The sequence below is a fragment of the Colobus angolensis genome, unplaced genomic scaffold (genome assembly GCF_000951035.1).
Source record: "Colobus angolensis palliatus isolate OR3802 unplaced genomic scaffold, Cang.pa_1.0 Scaffold161, whole genome shotgun sequence".
Taxonomy (NCBI): Eukaryota; Metazoa; Chordata; class Mammalia; order Primates; family Cercopithecidae; genus Colobus; species Colobus angolensis.
The window spans coordinates 3,625,617-3,643,060 of record NW_012114722.1 but is presented as its reverse complement, the minus strand read 5'-3'; the positions used below and the strand labels follow the sequence as shown (position 1 = coordinate 3,643,060).

At 35.3% G+C, this 17,444-nt stretch overlaps 1 protein-coding gene across 4 annotated transcripts in view; it reads left to right on the top strand.

Annotated features, from left to right (window-relative positions):
- The window catches only part of DIAPH2 (diaphanous-related formin 2), a 940,316-nt gene that overhangs the window by 264,910 nt on the left and 657,962 nt on the right, over nt 1–17,444 (top strand). For all 4 annotated transcript variants that reach the window (XM_011937272.1, XM_011937270.1, XM_011937273.1 and 1 more), the window contains one exon: nt 6,659–6,773. In XM_011937272.1, coding sequence (XP_011792662.1) covers nt 6,659–6,773 — 115 coding nt within the window. The remainder of the gene's footprint in view (nt 1–6,658; nt 6,774–17,444) is intronic.

Sequence of the window (17,444 nt, the reverse complement as noted above, 5' to 3'; positions counted from 1 at the left end):
TGGGGTACATGTGATTTTTACTACATGCATAGAATGTGTAATGATCAAGTCAGGGTATTTAGGATATCCATCACCTTTAACATTTGTCATTTGTTTTTGTTGAGAACATTCAGATCTTCTCTTCTAGTTATTTTGAAATGTACAACATATTGTTAAATATGGTCACTTTACTGTGCTATCAAATGCTAGAAATTATTCCTTTTATCTAACTATATGTTTGAACCCATTAACCTATCTCTCTTCACCCTGCCACCTCCCACACACACCCTTCCCAGTCTCTGGTAACTATCATTCTATTCTCTACATTCATGATATTCACTTTTTAAGCTCCCATGTATGAGTGAGAATATATGATATTTGTTTTTCTGTGTCCAGCTTTTCTCACTTAACATAGTGATCTGCAATTCCATACATATTGCTTCAAATGACAGGATTTCAGTCTTTTTATAGTTGAACTATATTTTCAATATATATTTTCAATACTGTATTTTCTTTATCCATTCATCTGTTGATGGTCACTTAGCTTAATTTCATATCTTGATTTCATATCTTTTCCATTGTGCCTAGTGCTGCAATAAACATGATGATGCAGGTATCTCTTTAATATACTGATTTCCTTTCCTTTGTATAACTACTCCGTGATCGGATTACAGCATTATTGTGTGGTAATCCTGTTATTTAGGAGCATTATTGTATGGTAATCCTATTATTTACATTTTTGAGAAATCTCTATTTTGTTTTCCATATGGCTGTACTACTTACATTCCTAACAACAGTATATGAAAGTTCCCTTTTTTCCACATCTTCACCAGCATTTTGTTTGTCTTTTTGATAATAGCTATTCTAATAGGCATAAGATGCCAGTAAGATATCTCACTGTGGTCTTGATTTGTATTTCCGTGGTGATTAGTGACGTTGAGCACATTTTCATATATCTTGGCCATTTGTATGTCTTCTTTTGAGAAATGTCTACTCAAATTATTTGTCTACTCTTTAATGTGATTATTTGTTTTGTTGCTGTTGTTTGGGTTTCTTGTATTTTTTGGATGTTAGTCCAGTGTTGGATAAATAGTTGGCAGATATTTTCTCCCATTCAACAGATTGTCTTTGTTAATTGTTCCCTTTTCTATTCGGAAGCATTTTAGTTTAATATAATCTCACTCATTTGTGTTTTTGTTTCCTGTGCTTTTCAGGTCTTAGCCACACAATCTTTGCCTATATTAGTATCCTGGAGCATTTCTCTTATGTTTTCTTCTAGTAGTTTTATAGTCTCAGGTCTTATGCTTAAGTCTTTAATCAAATTTGAGTCCATTTTTGTATATCGTGGGAGATATGGGTCAGGTTTAATTCTTTTGCAAATGGATATCCAATTTTCCTATCATCATTTATTGAAGAGGGTGTCCTTTTCCCATTGCATGTTCTTGGCACATTTGTGCCAAATCTCATAGCTGTAAATATATGGATTTACTTCTGGGTTCTCTATTCTATTCCACTGGTGTATATATCTCTTTTTACATTAGCACCGTGCTGTTTTGACTACTATAGCCTTGTAGTATATTTTGAAGTCAACGTCCTGCTTTGATCTTTTTGCTCAGGATTGCTCTGGCTATTCAGGCTTTTGTGTGGTCCCATATGAATTTTAGGATTATTTTTCCTATTTTTTGTGAAAAAAATGTTAATGGTATTTTGATAGGGATTGCACTGAATCTGTAGATTGCTTTGAGTTGTGTGGTCGTTTTAACAGTGTAAATTCCTTTATTCTATGAGCATTGTATCTCTTTCCATTTGTTTGTGTCCTCTTTAATTTCTTTCATTAGTGTTTTGTAGTTTTTCTTATAAAGGTCTTTTACTTCTTTGGCTAAATTTATTCCTAAGTTTTTTATTTTTTTGTAGCTATTGTAAATGGGATTGCCTTTTTATTTTTTTTCCAGCAAGTTTATTATTCAGCTATAGAAACATTAATAAATTTTGTGTGTTGATTTTGTATCCTCCAACTTACTGAATTTATTAATTATATGAGTTTTTTATGGGGTGTTTAGGTATGTCCAAATGTCAGCTCATGTTGTCTGCAAAGAGGGACAATTTGATGTTCTCTTTTCCAATTTGGATGTCCTTTATCTCTTTGCTTGACTGATTGCTCTGGCTAGGCCTTCCAGTACTATGTTGAATAGAAATGGTGAAAGTGAGCATCCTAGTCTTGTTCCAGTTCTTAGAGGAAAGGCTTTCATGTTTTTTCCATTCAGTATGATGTTAGCAATGGGTTTGTCATATATGGCGTTTATTATGTGGAGGTATGTTTCCTCTCTGCCTAATTGCTGAGAGTTTTTATTGTGAAGGGATGTTACATTTTATCAAATGCTTTTTCTGCATCTGTTGAGATAATTATATAGTTTTCATCTTTCATTCTTTCAAAGTGATGTATCACGTTTATTGACTGGCATGTGTTAAATCATCCTGGCATTCATGGGGTATATCCCATTGATTATGATGTATTATATTTTGGATATTCTGTTGCATTCGGTTTCCTAGTATTTTGTTGAGGATGTTTATGCCTGTGTTCATCAGGGATGTTCTTTAATTGTTGTGTCCTTGTTTGGTTTTGGTATTGGGGTAATGCTGGCCTTGTAGGATGAGTTAGGAAGATTTTCCTGCTCTTTAGTTTTTTGGAATAGTTTGACAAGAATTGGTGTTAGTTCTTTTTTACAAGTTTGGAAGAATTTATCAGTAACGTCATTAGTCCTGGGGCTTTTCTTTATTGGGGGGACTTTCTTGGTAGATTGTATGTGTCCAATAATTTTTCCATTTCCTCTGGCTTTTTAGCTTGTTAGTGTATGGTTGTCCATAATAGTCTCTGATGATCGTTTGTATTTCTGTGCTATCAGTTGTAAGGTTTCTTCTTCCGTTTCTGATTTTGTTTATGTAGTTTATTTAGGTCTTTCCTTTTTTTTTTTTTTCCCTTGGATAATCTAGCTAGTAGTTATCAATTTTATCTTTTCAAAAAACCTAAGTTTTTGTTTTGTTGCTCTTTTGTGTTGTATTTTTAATCTCTGGCTCAGTTCTGCTCTGAACTTTATTATTTTTTTCCTTCTACTGATTTGGGGTGTGGTTTATTCTTGCTTTTTTAGTTCCTTCAGGTGCAAAATTAAACTGTTTATTTGACATCTTTCCATTTTTTTGAAGTAGGTGTTTATTGCTATAAGCATCCCTCTTAGCATTTCTTTTACTATATTCCACAGGTTTTGATATATTGTTTTTTAATTTTCACTTATGTTAATACATTTTTTAATGTTTTTCTTAATTTTTTAATTGCCCCAGTGGTCATTCAGGAGCATGTTCTTTAAGTCTGTGTGCTTGTATAGTTTCTGAAATCTCTCTTATTATTGATGTCTAATTTTATTCCATTGTGGTCTGAGAAGATACTCGATATGATTTTGATTTTTAAAAATTTGTTGAGACTTGTTTTTTATAGTAACATATGATCTATCCTTGAGAATGTTTCTTATGCTGATGGGAAGAATGTTTATTCTGCAGCTGTTGGATAAAATGTTCTGTAAATGTCTTTTAGGCCTGTTTGTTCTAAAGTGCAGTTTAAATCCCATGTTTATTTGTTGATTTTCTGCCTAGATGATCTGTCTAATGCTGGGAGTAGAATGTTGAAGTCCCCAACTATTACTATATTAGAGTCTATCTTTCCCTTTAGATCTAATAGTATTTTCTTTATATATCTGGGTGCTCCAGTGTTGGGTATGTATATATTTTGACAGGTTACATCCTCTTGCTAAATTGATGCGCATATATATATATATATATAGAGAGAGAGAGAGAGAGAGAGAGAGAGAGAGACCTCCTTTGTCTCTTTTTACTATTTTTGACTTAACGTCTGTTTGATCTGATAGATGTATATTTACTCTTCACTTTTGGCTACCATTTGCAATTTAATATCTTCTATTTTATTATTTTCAGTCTATGTGTGTCTTGCAGGTGAAATGTGTTTCTTGTTGGAAGCATATAGTTGGGTCATGTTTTTTAATACATTCAGCCAGTCTATATCTTCTAAGTGGGCAATTTAATTGGTTTACATTCAAGTTTATTATTGATAGGTGAGGACTTATTCCTGTCATTTTGTTAATTGTTTTCTGTTCGTTTTGTGTATCCTTTGTTTTTTCTTTCTTTGTTATTGTTTATCCATGTGGTTTGTTAGTTTTCTGTAGTGTTAACATTTGAGTCCTTTCTCTTTCTCATTTGTGTATCTGCTCTACATGTGAGTTTTATACTTTCATGTGCTTTCATGATATATTCTTTTTCAGATATGTAGGACTTCCTTAAGCATTTCTTGCCGGGCTTGTCTAGTGGTGATGAATTCCCTCCATTTTTGCGTGTTTGGGAAAGACATTATGTATTTCTCCTTCATTTTTGATGGATAGATTTGTTGGGTATATACAACTGGCTTCCAGTGTGTTTTTTGTTTTTTTTTTTTTCCTTTTGACACTTTAAATATAGTGTCCCATTCTCTCTTGGCCTGTAGCCTCTCCAATATGCTGCACCATGTGTTCCTGGGATGTAGGACACCTGGTGGGCTAGAATACTGGGACCTGGTCTCATTGCTAGATCTAGCCAGTATCACACCACTGCAGTCATCCGGGTGGATGTGGGAGATTTCATTGGGCTCCAAGGATGTGGAGATAGAGAATCTTTCAGCCCCAGGGCAGGATGTAGTCTGATGGGGTTTGGACTCTCAATCTGTTGCCACACTGCAGCTGCTTCGGTCTTGGTGGCATGTGTGGGATCCAGTGTGAATGCCCACTCTAGAGCAATGCCGTTGCACAGACTGCCGGTAACTTTGTATACTAAAGACTAGTTTCAGGGCCTGTGGAGGCTGAGTGGCTCTCCTATGGCTAGAATCTTCAGAGTTCACAGTGGGAATCTGGACCACTGGGGATATGTTATTTACCCTTTTCCTACATTGGGATGCTTCTCTGGGCTCCCAGCTGATCACAGCCAGGCTTGCTGCCTGGATTCCCGCTCCTTCCGTGCCTCAGGTGTTTTCTGTAACTTCCCTGCCAAATTCCAGTGTTTTTACATGTTGTGATTACTCTCTTTTTTGGCTTTTTATGGAGGATATGAGTGCCACCTGCCTCCTGTGAGCTGAAGCCTCTTCCCCATTTTTCTTAAATAAAATCCTTTTTATTATTGAGCCTTTTTATCTTACTTGTTTTTCTTAGTGAATGACTTTTTTTTTTTTTAATTTTACACTTTCAGATAGTGTGGAATAAGTGACAATATTCAATATTGACATACCTTAATTTTTTTTTTTTTATTATACTTTAAGTTCTAGGGTACATGTGCATAACGTGCAGGTTTGTTACATATGTATACTTGTGCCATGTTGGTGTGCTGCACCCATCAACTCGTCAGCACCCATCAATTCATCATTTATATCAGGTATAACTCCCCAATGCAATCCCTCCCCCCTCCAGCCTCCCTATGATAGGCCCCAGTGTGTGATGTTCCCCTTCCCGAGTCCAAGTGATCTCATTGTTCATGAAAATACTTTCTTCTGAATGTTGTTAGACTTTATTATTATTAGCAAATAATATGTTTTAAAAGGTTATTATGTAGATTGACACAGTCCTCATTCACTGAGAACTAATCTTCTATTGAAAATCCATTTACCCAGACAACCATTTGGGGAAATGTGTCATCTAAGGACATATTTACAGTATTAGACAGCATCTATGTAGTAGATTGGTTTAAACAGAATGATGGTTAAATCATTTTTCAGTCTTATGCATATATTTATGCTTTGCTCATAAAAGTAAACTTGGAGTAAATGGTTTTAGAATGTAGTTTTTCTTTTAAAAAGATTAGGTACAATTCATCAAAATACAAGATTTCAAAGCTGTTGCCTCGTTATCTGCCTGTATTGATGTAGTGATATGCTTCCTAATTTAACAATTTAGTATGCAGTGTAATGGTAGTTACACATCACGAAGCTTCATGGTGTATTGGAAGATAAAGTTTTAATCTTGGGTAGTAGTTAAAGACCACGGTCCTCTGGAGCGCTTATCTGGGTTGAAAATCCCAGCTCTGCCATTTACTCATTTGGGCAGCCACTTAAACTTTCTTGGGCTCTGTTTCCTCATCTTTTAATGGGGAGATAATAACAGAACAGGTCAAAAAATTATTACGCGGATTAAATTAGTTAATATATGCAAATAACTTAAGACAGTACCTGACACAATGTAGGAGGTGTGTGTCAGCTATCATTATGGTTGCTAACTTAAACCTAATGAGTGAACAAAGGGAATTCACTTTTCTAAGTCTGAGTTTCCCTGTTTTAAAAAACCCAGGAATAAGAAGATTTTATGTGAGTTGCGGTTAGGATTTCCTAAACTATGTGTAAGACTCCTTCCAGGAGAACAATTTTTAAGGTGCAATTTGCTATGTGGCCTATTTCTATTGTTTGCCATTTCTTCACACAATTCTGAATTTCCCAATGAATATTTACTTTATAAGTATTATTTAGATACATCCTGAAATTGACTTAGAGGATAGAGGAATAAAGGAACTGTCATTCAACCTTGCTGAAAGTTAGTTCCTTGAAAATTTAAATATGAAGTTATAATTTAGAATCTTTTCTTTGTTATTTTTGTTTCAGATTGAACCCACAGAATTATCTGAGAACTGTTTCTGGTTAAAAGTTAAAGAAGACAAGTTTGAGAATCCAGATCTCTTTGCCAAACTGGCTTTGAATTTTGCTACTCAGATGAAAGGTACATTTTTAAAAATAAAATATAAGTTCCTGATTCAAGTATAATTTAATTCAGTGCTTTGCTAAAAATTTCTAGTAGTGGGTATATGTATAGTTTTCCCACATCAGACAGGGTGAAACATAAATAGATTGACATTTAACCGTATTTTACCTAGTAATTAAAGAAGGAAATTTCTTTTACCTTTGAATTTTATTATACATAAATATTATTATTATTCTGAAAATACAGCTTTTACTTTTATTGTTAAATATGTGTGTTACACTGCTCCATTTTGAAATTGTCATTTTTATTGAGAAGCAGGGGAGATGAATCTGTTGATTCATCAAGTAAGAGAAAATAATGTGAGAGAACACTAAAGTCTCAGAATTTTTCATGAAATTGAAATAAGATTGGTCCCATAGTCTTAAATAGTCTTTCCTGTCATGCTTATATTACTTATCAATTTGGATTCCTAGGAAATGTTATAGTTTTTGCTATAATTAGATATTTTGTATTAATATCAAAATCTAGTGCCTTATAAGTATTGTATACTGATTTGATAATAGAGTGCTTTGTTTATGATTAGATCCTTTATTTATTCACTTGTGAATTTCACACATGATTTTGTTACTATACAGGTAGCTTCTCAATCTCATAATAGATAATTATGGTTCATTAATTTTTGGTATTTTATTTCAACACGGTTATTTCACTAATTGTTGCAGAAGTGATAGTTTAGTTAAGGATATTACTTTTTGTCTGAATGAGTTCTTGCAATTGAAAAAGGGAAACAATCCATACTCTCATGCCCCTGGAATTAGCACCTTTATCATTCATTCGTCTGCTTTGTCACATTATGCCTTAGAATATGAGAATATAAATTTTGGAAGACTGAGAGAGAAGTGTGAAAGTTTTGTTTTAGATTATGTACACTGGAGATTGTTGTGCTGTATTTGTTGTTCTTTGTAAATTGAAGTTCATATGCACACACAAATCTGGGGTGATTAGACTATTCTGAAGAATTTTGACATTTAAAAAAAGTTACTACTATTAGGCCTACCTTTCTTTTTTCTTGTTTGGTATTGTAGACCTCACATTTAAAGAATTCTTCAATGATTCAAGTGATTACCATTTATTATAATCACTTTTTAAAGTTAAAAAATTGCTTGTAGCAAAGTGTTCATGCTTACGGCAAATTATTCATATAGTAAAATAAGGTAGTTTAACAAACGTAAATCTCCCTTCAATCTCAGACTTACAGCATTTCGCCCAGATAAAATCATTAATTCTAATTTTTCACGTTTTCTCCTAGAAATAGTCTATGCCTCTCAGCACATATGTGCATTTATGATTTTTTGTTTTTTATTCCTTGCTGTTTTCACCAACTGTGCCTGAAGATTATTCCGTAGGTGCTTGTGTTTATCTACTGTGTTCTTTTTACATACTGCATATAATGTTGTGTATGGGCCTATCTTAATTTAATTAATCCCATATTAATGGCTATTTAGATTAGTTCTAGTCTTTTGCTTGTTTAAGAAATGCTGTGGTGAACATGACTCTATATACGCTGTGTTTCACAAATTCTACAAGTAAAATTCCTGGATAAAATGCTGTGTACATTTACAAATTTTAACGATAGTATGAAATTACATTCTGATGAGTTTGTATCAATTTATAGTGTCACAAAGAATATATATGAATATCTGTTTTCCCAAAATCTTTGCCCACCTCAGTGGTGAAAATGGTAAATCATTGTTGTTATAATTTTTGCTTTTTGAATACAGAGTGGGATTGAGCACATTTTCTTATATTCACAGGCAATTTTATTTTACTTTCCTTTTTAAAAATAATTTTAACTCTTATTTTATATTCAGGGGGTACATGTGCAGGATTGTTACATGGGTATGTTGCATGATTCTGAGGTTTGGGATGCAAATGATCCCATCATCCAGGTAGCGATGAGCACAGTACCTGACCATTAGTTTTTTAATCTTTACCCTCTTCCCTCGCTGTGTTTTCTATTAGCCCCTAGTGACTATTCCCATCTTTGTGTCCAAGAATATCCAGTATTTAGCTTCCACTTGTAAGTGAGAACATGCAATATTTAATTTTCTGTTCCTGCATTAATTCGCTTAGGATAATGGCCTCCAGCTGCATCCATGTTACTGCAAAGGATATGATTGATTGATTGATTGATTGATTTGAGACAGACTTTCGGTCTTGTTGCCCAGGCTGGAGTGCAATGGTGCGATCTTGGCTCACTGCACCATCTGCCTCTCGAGTTCAAGCAATTCTCCTGCCTCTGCCTCCCGAGTATCTGGGATTACAGGCGCCCACCACGCCTAGCTAATTTTTGTATTTTTAGTAGAGATGGGGTTTCGCCATGTTGGCCAGGCTAGTCTCAAACTCCTGGCCTCAGGTAATCCAACCACCTCGGCCCCCCAAAGTGCTAAGATTACAGGTGTGAGCCACCGTGCCCGGCCAGGATATGATTTTTTAAAATTATGGTTGCATAGTATTCTATGGTGTATATGTACCACATTTTCTTTATCCAATCCACTGTTGGTGGGCACCTAGATTGATTCCATGTCTTCGCTATTGTAAACAGTGCTGTGATGCACATCAAAGTGCATATGTCTTTTGGGGGAAATGATTTCTTTTCTTTTGGATTTAAACCTAGTAATGTGATTGCTGAGTAGAATGGTAGTTCTGTTTTAAGTTATTTGAGAACTCTCCGAACTGCTTTCTACAGTGGCTGAACTAATTTACATTCTTACCAACAGTGTATAAGTGCTCTGTTTTCCCCACAGCCTTGCCAGCATCTCTTTGGGGTTTTTTTTTGGCTTTTTAGTAATAGCTGATTCGTGTGAGATGGTATCTTATTGTGGTTTCGATTTTCATTTCCCTGATGATTAGTGTTATGAGCATTTTTTCATATGTTTGTCAGCTTCTTATATGTCTTTTTATTTTTATTTTTATTTTTTTGAGACAGAGTTTCACTCTTGTTGCCCTGGCTGGAGTGTGATGGTGCGATCTCAGCCCACTGCAATCTCCGCCTTCTGGGTTCAAGTGATTCTCCTGCCTCAGACTCCCCAGTAGCTGGAATTACAGGTGCCCGCAACCATGCCCAGCTAATTTTTGTATTTTCAGTAGAGACGAGATTTCACTATGTTGGATAGGCTGGTCTTGACCTCAGGTGATCCGCCTGCCTCAGCGTTCCAAAGTGCTGGGATTACAGGCGTGAGCCACCATGCCTGGCCCATATGTCTTCTTTTGAAAAGTGTCTGTTCATGTTCTTTGCCCACTTTTTAATGGGGTTATTTGTTTTTTGGTTGTTGATTTCTTTAAGTTCCTTATAGATTCTGGGTATTAGACCTTTGTCAGATGCATAGTTTGTGAATATTTTCTTCCATTGTGCAGGTTGTCTATTTATTCTGTTGATAGTTTCTTTTGCTGTGCAGAAGCTCGTTAGTTAAATTAAGTCCCACTCATCAATTTTTGTTACAGTTGCTCTTGAGAACGTAGTCATGAGTTATTTCCCAAGGCAGATGTCCAGAATGGTGTTTTAGGTTTTCTTATAGGATTTTCATAGTTTGAGGTCTTATATTTAATTCTTTAATCCATTTTGACTTACTTTTTGTGTACGGTGGAAGACAGGGTTTCAGTTTTGTTCTTCTGCATATGGCTAGCCAGTTATCACAGCAGCATTTATTGAATAGGTAGTCCTTTCTCCATTGCTTATTTTTGTTTGACTTTGTCAAAATTCAGATGGCTGTAGGTGTGCAGCTTTATTTCTTGGTTCTCTTAGTCTGTTGTATTGGTCTATGTGTCTATTTTTGTACCAGTAACATGCTGTTTTGGTTACTGTAGCCTAGTAATATAGTTTGAAATCTGGTAATATGATGCCTCTGGCTTTGTGCTTTTCGCTTAGAATTGCTTTGGCTATTTGGGCTCTTTTCTGATTCCATGTGAATTTTAGAATAGTTTTTTCTAAGCCTGTGAAAAAGGACATTGGTAGTTTGGTAGGAATATTATTGAATCTGTAAATTGCTTTGGGCAGTATGGCTAATATAATGATATTGACTCATCCAATTTATGAGCATGAGATGTTCTTCCATTTGTTTGTGTCACTCATTATTTCTTTTAGCCGTGTTTTGTGGCTCTCCTTGTAGAGATCTTTCACCTTCTTGGTTAGATGTGTATGCCTAGGTATTTCATTTTTTGTGCCTATTGTAAATGATATTGTGTTCTTGTTTTGGCTCTCAGCTTGAGAGTTATTTGAGTTTGTATTTTGAAACTTTACTGAAATTGTTTGTGTTCCAGGAACCTTTTGGCAGTCTTTAGTGTTTTCTAGGTATAGGATCATATCGTCTGTGAGGAGAGATACTTTGACATCTTTTTCTATTTGGATATCTTTTATTTCTTTCTCTTGACTGATTGCTCTTCCAAGGACTTCCAGTACTACATTTAATAGGAACGATGAGAGTGGGCATCCTCGTCTTATTCCAGTTCTCAAGGGGAGTGCTTCCAGCTTTCCTCCATTCAGTATGATGTTGGCCGTGGGCTTGTCATAGATAGCTCTTATTATTTTGAAGTATGCCTAGTTTCTTGTGGATTTTTATCATGAAGAGATGCTGGATCTTATTGATAGCTTTTTCCATGTCTATTGAGATGATCATATGGTTTTTGTTTTTAGTTCTGTTTATATGATGAATCCCACTTATTTATCGATGTTGACAAACATTGAATCCCAGAAATAAAGCCTACTTGATCTTGCCAAAGTAACTTTCTGATGTGCTTGATTTGGTTTGCTGGTATTTTGTTGGGAATTTTTGTGTCTATATTCATTAGAGATATTGGCCTGTAGTTTTCATGTTCTGTTGTTTCTTTGCCAGGTTTTGCTATCAGGGTGATGCTGGCTTCATAGAGTTATGGAGGAGTCCTTCCTCTTCAGTGTTTTGAAACAGTTTCAGTAGAATTAGTACCAGCTCTTCTTTTTATGTCTGGCAGACTTCAGCTGTGAAACTGTCTGTTCTGGGTTTGTTTGTTTGTTTGTTTGTGTTTGTTTGTTTGTTTGTTTTTTGTCATTAAGTTTTTTCGTTGTTGTTTGTTTTTTTAATTACTGATTTAATTTTGGAACTCAATATTTGTCTGTTCCGGGTTTCAGTTTCTTCCCGATTCAATCTTGGGAGGTTGTGTGTTTCCAGGAAACATATATCTCCTCTATATTTTGTAGTTGGTTTGCACAGAAGTATACATAACAGTCTCTGAGGATCTTTTGCTTTTCTGCGGGATCATTTGTAATGTCACCTTTGTTGTTTTTTATTGTGCTTATTTGGATGGCCTCTTTTTTTCTTTTTTAATGTAGGTAGTGGTCCATTTATCTTTTTTATGCATTCATATAATCAACTTTTGGTTTAGTTAATTGTTTGTGTGGATTTTTGGGTATCAATGTCATTCAGTTCTTCTCTGGTTTTATTCATTTCCTATGCTAGCTTTTGCATTGATTTGCTCTTGTTTTTCTGCTTCCTCTAGGTGTGAAGCTAGATCTTTAATTTGAGATTTTTCTAACTTTTTCAGGTAGGCCTTTAGTGCTATTGACTTCCCTTTTAATACTGCTTTTGCTGCATCCCCAAGATTTTGGTATGTCGTGTCTCTTTTCATTTATTCCAAAAAAATTTTGATTTCTGTAAAGCATGAAATTTCTTTTTCTGTAAACTTCTCCCTCCATTTCTTTGAATATTTTCTATTGAGCATTTACTCTTTAGATTTTGGACTTATTTGAATTGAATGCATCAAGAATCATAGATTTTATATAATTTTAGAGTTAGTCTGGATCTTAGAAGTTATTAAGCACAGACTCTTTATTTTACCAATGAAGAAACTGAAGTAAGAGACAGTGAGGTAAGTGTAAAACCCATTAAAGATAGCGTGGTATAGTAGGAAAAGCCAGAGGAAATAAATTCGCACATATTTGCATTCCAGCTGTGATACTTGTAACCTCGGAGACGGAATTGTCTCATGCATAAAATGAATCGATTAATGTTTACCTGGTAGTATTGTGAGAATTAAACACGGTTATATATTTAAAGCACTCGGCACATTGGTATCCCTTTCATTTAACCTGATGCTGTGTGTGTGTGTGTGTGTGTGTGTATCTTAGTTATTGATGCTTCAGTACAACTGTTAATTCAGCAAAATTTACTGCTCTTCTTTTCAGCACTTGGTAGAGCTAATCAGTCAGAATTGAAGCAATTCTTACTGCAGCTGCCAAAACCTAATCAAACCAAATCAAAACTAAACAAAATTCATATAAAACCTCTCATGTATGTATTGCTGAGAAAGCTTTATTTTCATTCCTCTTAACTTTGATTCTTTGATTTTTCTATTTCACACTCCTACGACTTCCCTAATTGTGGATATTTAAGTAGAAATTTGGAAAGGATCACCTTTCAGTAGCATTACTTTTACTAAAATTTACTTCTGAAAGGACATATACAGGATCAATTATGCTTCATAGCCTATTTCAGACACACACCATAGGTAAAATAAATTTTAATGTTACTAAACTGCCATTCTTTTGTAATCCGCAGTAACTATTGATTGATGTTACTGTAATCGCTGAAGTTCCTTGTCATTTGCAGTGCCTCGATTCATAATGTGGTCAATAGGTGGCAGGTTTAGTAAGAAATCAGCAGGAGGGTCTGCTTTCATCAAACTTAAACTTCATCACCCTGGTTTTCTTATCTCTAGGGCACCTTTTTCCCCCATTTTGCTGTTCATTGCAGCTCACTCAGCTGCATTCTGGAAGGAGCATCATTCCTGTTTTTGCTAATACCTATTTCCAAACCTCTTAGACCAGTGTTCTAAAACCTCTGACTCTTTTTCACTACTGCAAGAACATAGGAGAGCTCATGCCTCTATCCTCGCTAAGTGTACTGTAAAGCACTACAAGTCTATTTTTCAGGAAGTTGTTTAAGAGCTAAATAGGAGCTTTAAAATACACTAGTTCTGATATCTATAATATTTAAATGTTTAAATATTTAATACGTGAAAGTAGCATAAAATTATACTTCCTATTTAAATTACTGTTAGAGTTTTAGATAAAATTATTTTTAATGTGTTATTTAAAAACAGATTATTTCTGTTTTAAGAAAGAATGGATCTCTCATTTCATTTAGGTTAAGTTTGTATGGTACCTATTATGTGCGAGGTTCTATACTGAATGGGAGGGAAAGAAATGAATAAGATCTTGTCCAGGTACCAGGGAACTCACAACCTACTGAGAGAGGTCGGAGGATGCCCAGTATATTTAGTCAAGTTGTAGTAATGTTAGAGTAAATATTTTTTTAAAGCCATTGGGGTACAAAAACAAATAATTAATTTTGAGTAGGGTCAATGGAGATCCTAGAGGTAGTATAATTAGAGTTGGGGCTTGAAATTTTAATAGAATTTCTGTAGGGAAAGAAGGAAGGAAAGATGGCATGCTAGCTAGAGAATACCATTAGTAAAATGTTAAAAGAAAAACTTGAGACAAATCAAATTTAACAGAATTCATTTGAGCAAGGAATCATTCATTAATTGGTCAGCATTCAGAACCAGCGGGGTTTCAGTGTGAGCCTCAACCTTTTATAGTATGAACATCGGAACAATCATCTAATTGTCTACGGATAGTCATTTATCTCATTTGGGCATGGTGTGATGAGGCATTTGTCTTGTTTGGAAATAGGCTCATCGGTTGGCTGCCTACAATTGGCTGAAGTTTGGCTGTGATTGGCTGAAGCTTAGCTGTTTAAAATATACAGTTGGCGTTTCATCTCTGCGTAGGCCTCTGCATCCATGGATTCAACCAACCATGGACAGAAAATATTTGAAAAAAATATATATATATATAATACACTGGGCGTGGTGACTCATGCCTATAATCTCAGCACTTTGGGAGGCCAAGGTGGGAGGATCATTTGGACTCAGGACTTTGAGACCAGCCTGGGCAATGTGGTGAGACTCCATCTCTGCAGAAAGTAAAAAAATTAACTGGGTGTCGTGATATGCACCTGGAGTCCCAGTTACTTGGCAGGCTGAAGTGGGAGGGTCACTTGAACCTGGGAAGCTGAGGCTGCAGTGAGCCATGATCGTGCTCCTGCAGTCCAGCCAGGATGACAGAGTCTCAAAAGAAAGAAATGTAAAAAATACAGTATAACAACTATTTGCATAGTATTTACATTAATGGCAGAAACGGCAATTACTTTTGCATCAAGATAATATTTAGGTGTTATAACAAATCTGGAGATGATTTAAAGTATATGGGAGGATGTGCATAGCTTCTATATGAATACTATGCCATTTTATATCAGGTATTTGAATATTTGCTTTTTTTGTTTTGTTTTGTTTTTGAGACGGAGTTTCGCTCTTGTTGCCCAGGCTGGAGTGCAAGAGCATGATTTCAGCTCACCACAACCTCCACCTCCCTGGTTCAAGTGATTCTCCTGCCTCAGCCTCCTGAGTAGCTGGGATTACAGGCATGCGCCACCATGTCCGGCTAATTTTGTATTTTTGGTAGAGACAGGGTTTCTCCACATTGGTCAGGTTGGTCTCGAACTCCCAACCTCAGGTGATCCGCCCACCTCATCCTCCCAAAGTGCTGGGATTACAGGCATGAGCCACTGCACCTGATCAAATATTTGTATATTTTGGTATCCGCAAGGACTCCTGGAACCAATCCCCGGTTGATACTAAGGGATGACTGTACTCCTTCTTTAGGTTTCCATTTGTTAAGTTGGAACTTAAAGTTTGGAGACAGGCTTGGGCCAATGATCTACTGTTCATTTAATTTATTAATAAGGAGGGGTGAAATGCATACTGCATTGAAGGCACAGGCAGTCAGCCTTGGGTCAGGACTCTGGAATGAAGAGACTGTGGCATAGGTGGTAAGGAAACTTCACACTGAAGAATTAAGGTTTTATTCTTTAAGCATTAGTGGTTTAGTAATTTGGTGATTAGCCCTTAAATAGACCTTTGGGGACAGATAGGTGATGGGAATATATAGATAGGTAATAGATCATTGATTGTGAGTAAGTATCAGTAGACTAGGTAAGGTATGATGATATCCTGACTAGCATGAATTCTTAATCTGCATCTCTAAGGTCTATTCTAGTTCCCAAATCTTGTACCTTCATGCTTATGACATTTACGTTCTACTGACAAGCCATAATAATGTCATATTACAAAATATATTTCAAAATACTCTCTGAATTCATGAAATATATATGTTAGAAACAACTGGAGAATATCCTGTTAGTAGCTTTGAATATGTATCATATATGTAAGTGTTGGAATTTGTATATATGTTCTAGTTTTGTTTATTATTCGATTTGATGATGTTTGGGGGCATATAATCATCAAGGCTAGAATGGTAGTGTCATTCTCCTTTAAAAACTATAGTAATTATAGACAATAATGATATTATATAAGATTTAAAGTAATGGAATGGTTCATATTAACTAAATTTGAAATAATAATAAAATATGTAGCTTATAACTGCTAATTCTAATTAGAATTTCTAGGGTTCTCTAGAGGCTTCAGGAAGAACAAAGATAGTGTGGGTAGAAGTTGTAAGCAATTTCTTTGCTTTTAATGTTGCTTGGAGGAAATATAAGAAATAAACATAAGAGCTTAATAAAATTTAGCTTCTTCAATAATATATTTCTGTAGTGCAATTTAGCTTTAATAATAACAGAAAATAGAGGTGTTATAAATATTTGAAATGCATATAAATGTCATTTTGCAGTGCTTGAAATATTGGACATAGCGTCAACCTTATGGTGTAACTGAGTTTGAAGATGTGTGTATGTAAAAGCACTTTTTCTTTAGGATCATATTTTAATGTGTGTTTCTTAGTCTTAGAATCAACTGGCTGCTTCTGAAGATACCCACCCTTGCTTGGTTGCTCAGTACAGTATTCTATGTTTAGTGAACTAATGAAAAGACAAAAGAGTGGTAAAGTGTAATTCATCTTTGTCTTCATAATATAGAAATTTTTGCAATTGACTTGAAATTAATGAGATGTCAGTCTCAGAGTGCACAGCCCTTATAAGATGGTGCTAACGTGTCCAGAGAGAGTTTGTGTCCTAACAAATAATTTGTCATCTTAATGATACAACATGCATCCTTCTGTAGTATAAGCTTTAATGTATACGGTAACAAACCAGGAAGACTTAATTCTTTCAGGCAGCAAACTAAAAGCCATACTTAACTGTCTCAGTGTGTTTGGGCTGCTATCACAAAATACCATAAATTGGGTAGCTTATAAACAACAGAAATTTATTTCTCACACTTCTGGAGACTAAGAATCCAATATCAAAATACTGGTATATTTGGTGTCTTATGAGGGCCTACTTTCTGGATTATGGAGGGTAGCTTCTTTCTGTAACTTCATCTGTTGGAAGTGGTGAACTCTCATTCTGGAGTCTTTGTTATAAGGGCACTAATACAATCATGAAGGGTCTGCCCTGATGACATAATCACCTCTCAAAGGCCCCCACCTCCTGATACCATCACCTTGTGTGTAGGTTGGAACATGTGAATTTAAGGGGGGACATAAACATTCAGTCCATTGCAGTACCTGTACATAATTTTTCCTTCCTTCCTTCCTTCCTTCCTTCCTTCCTTCCTTCCTTCCTTCCTTCCTTCCTT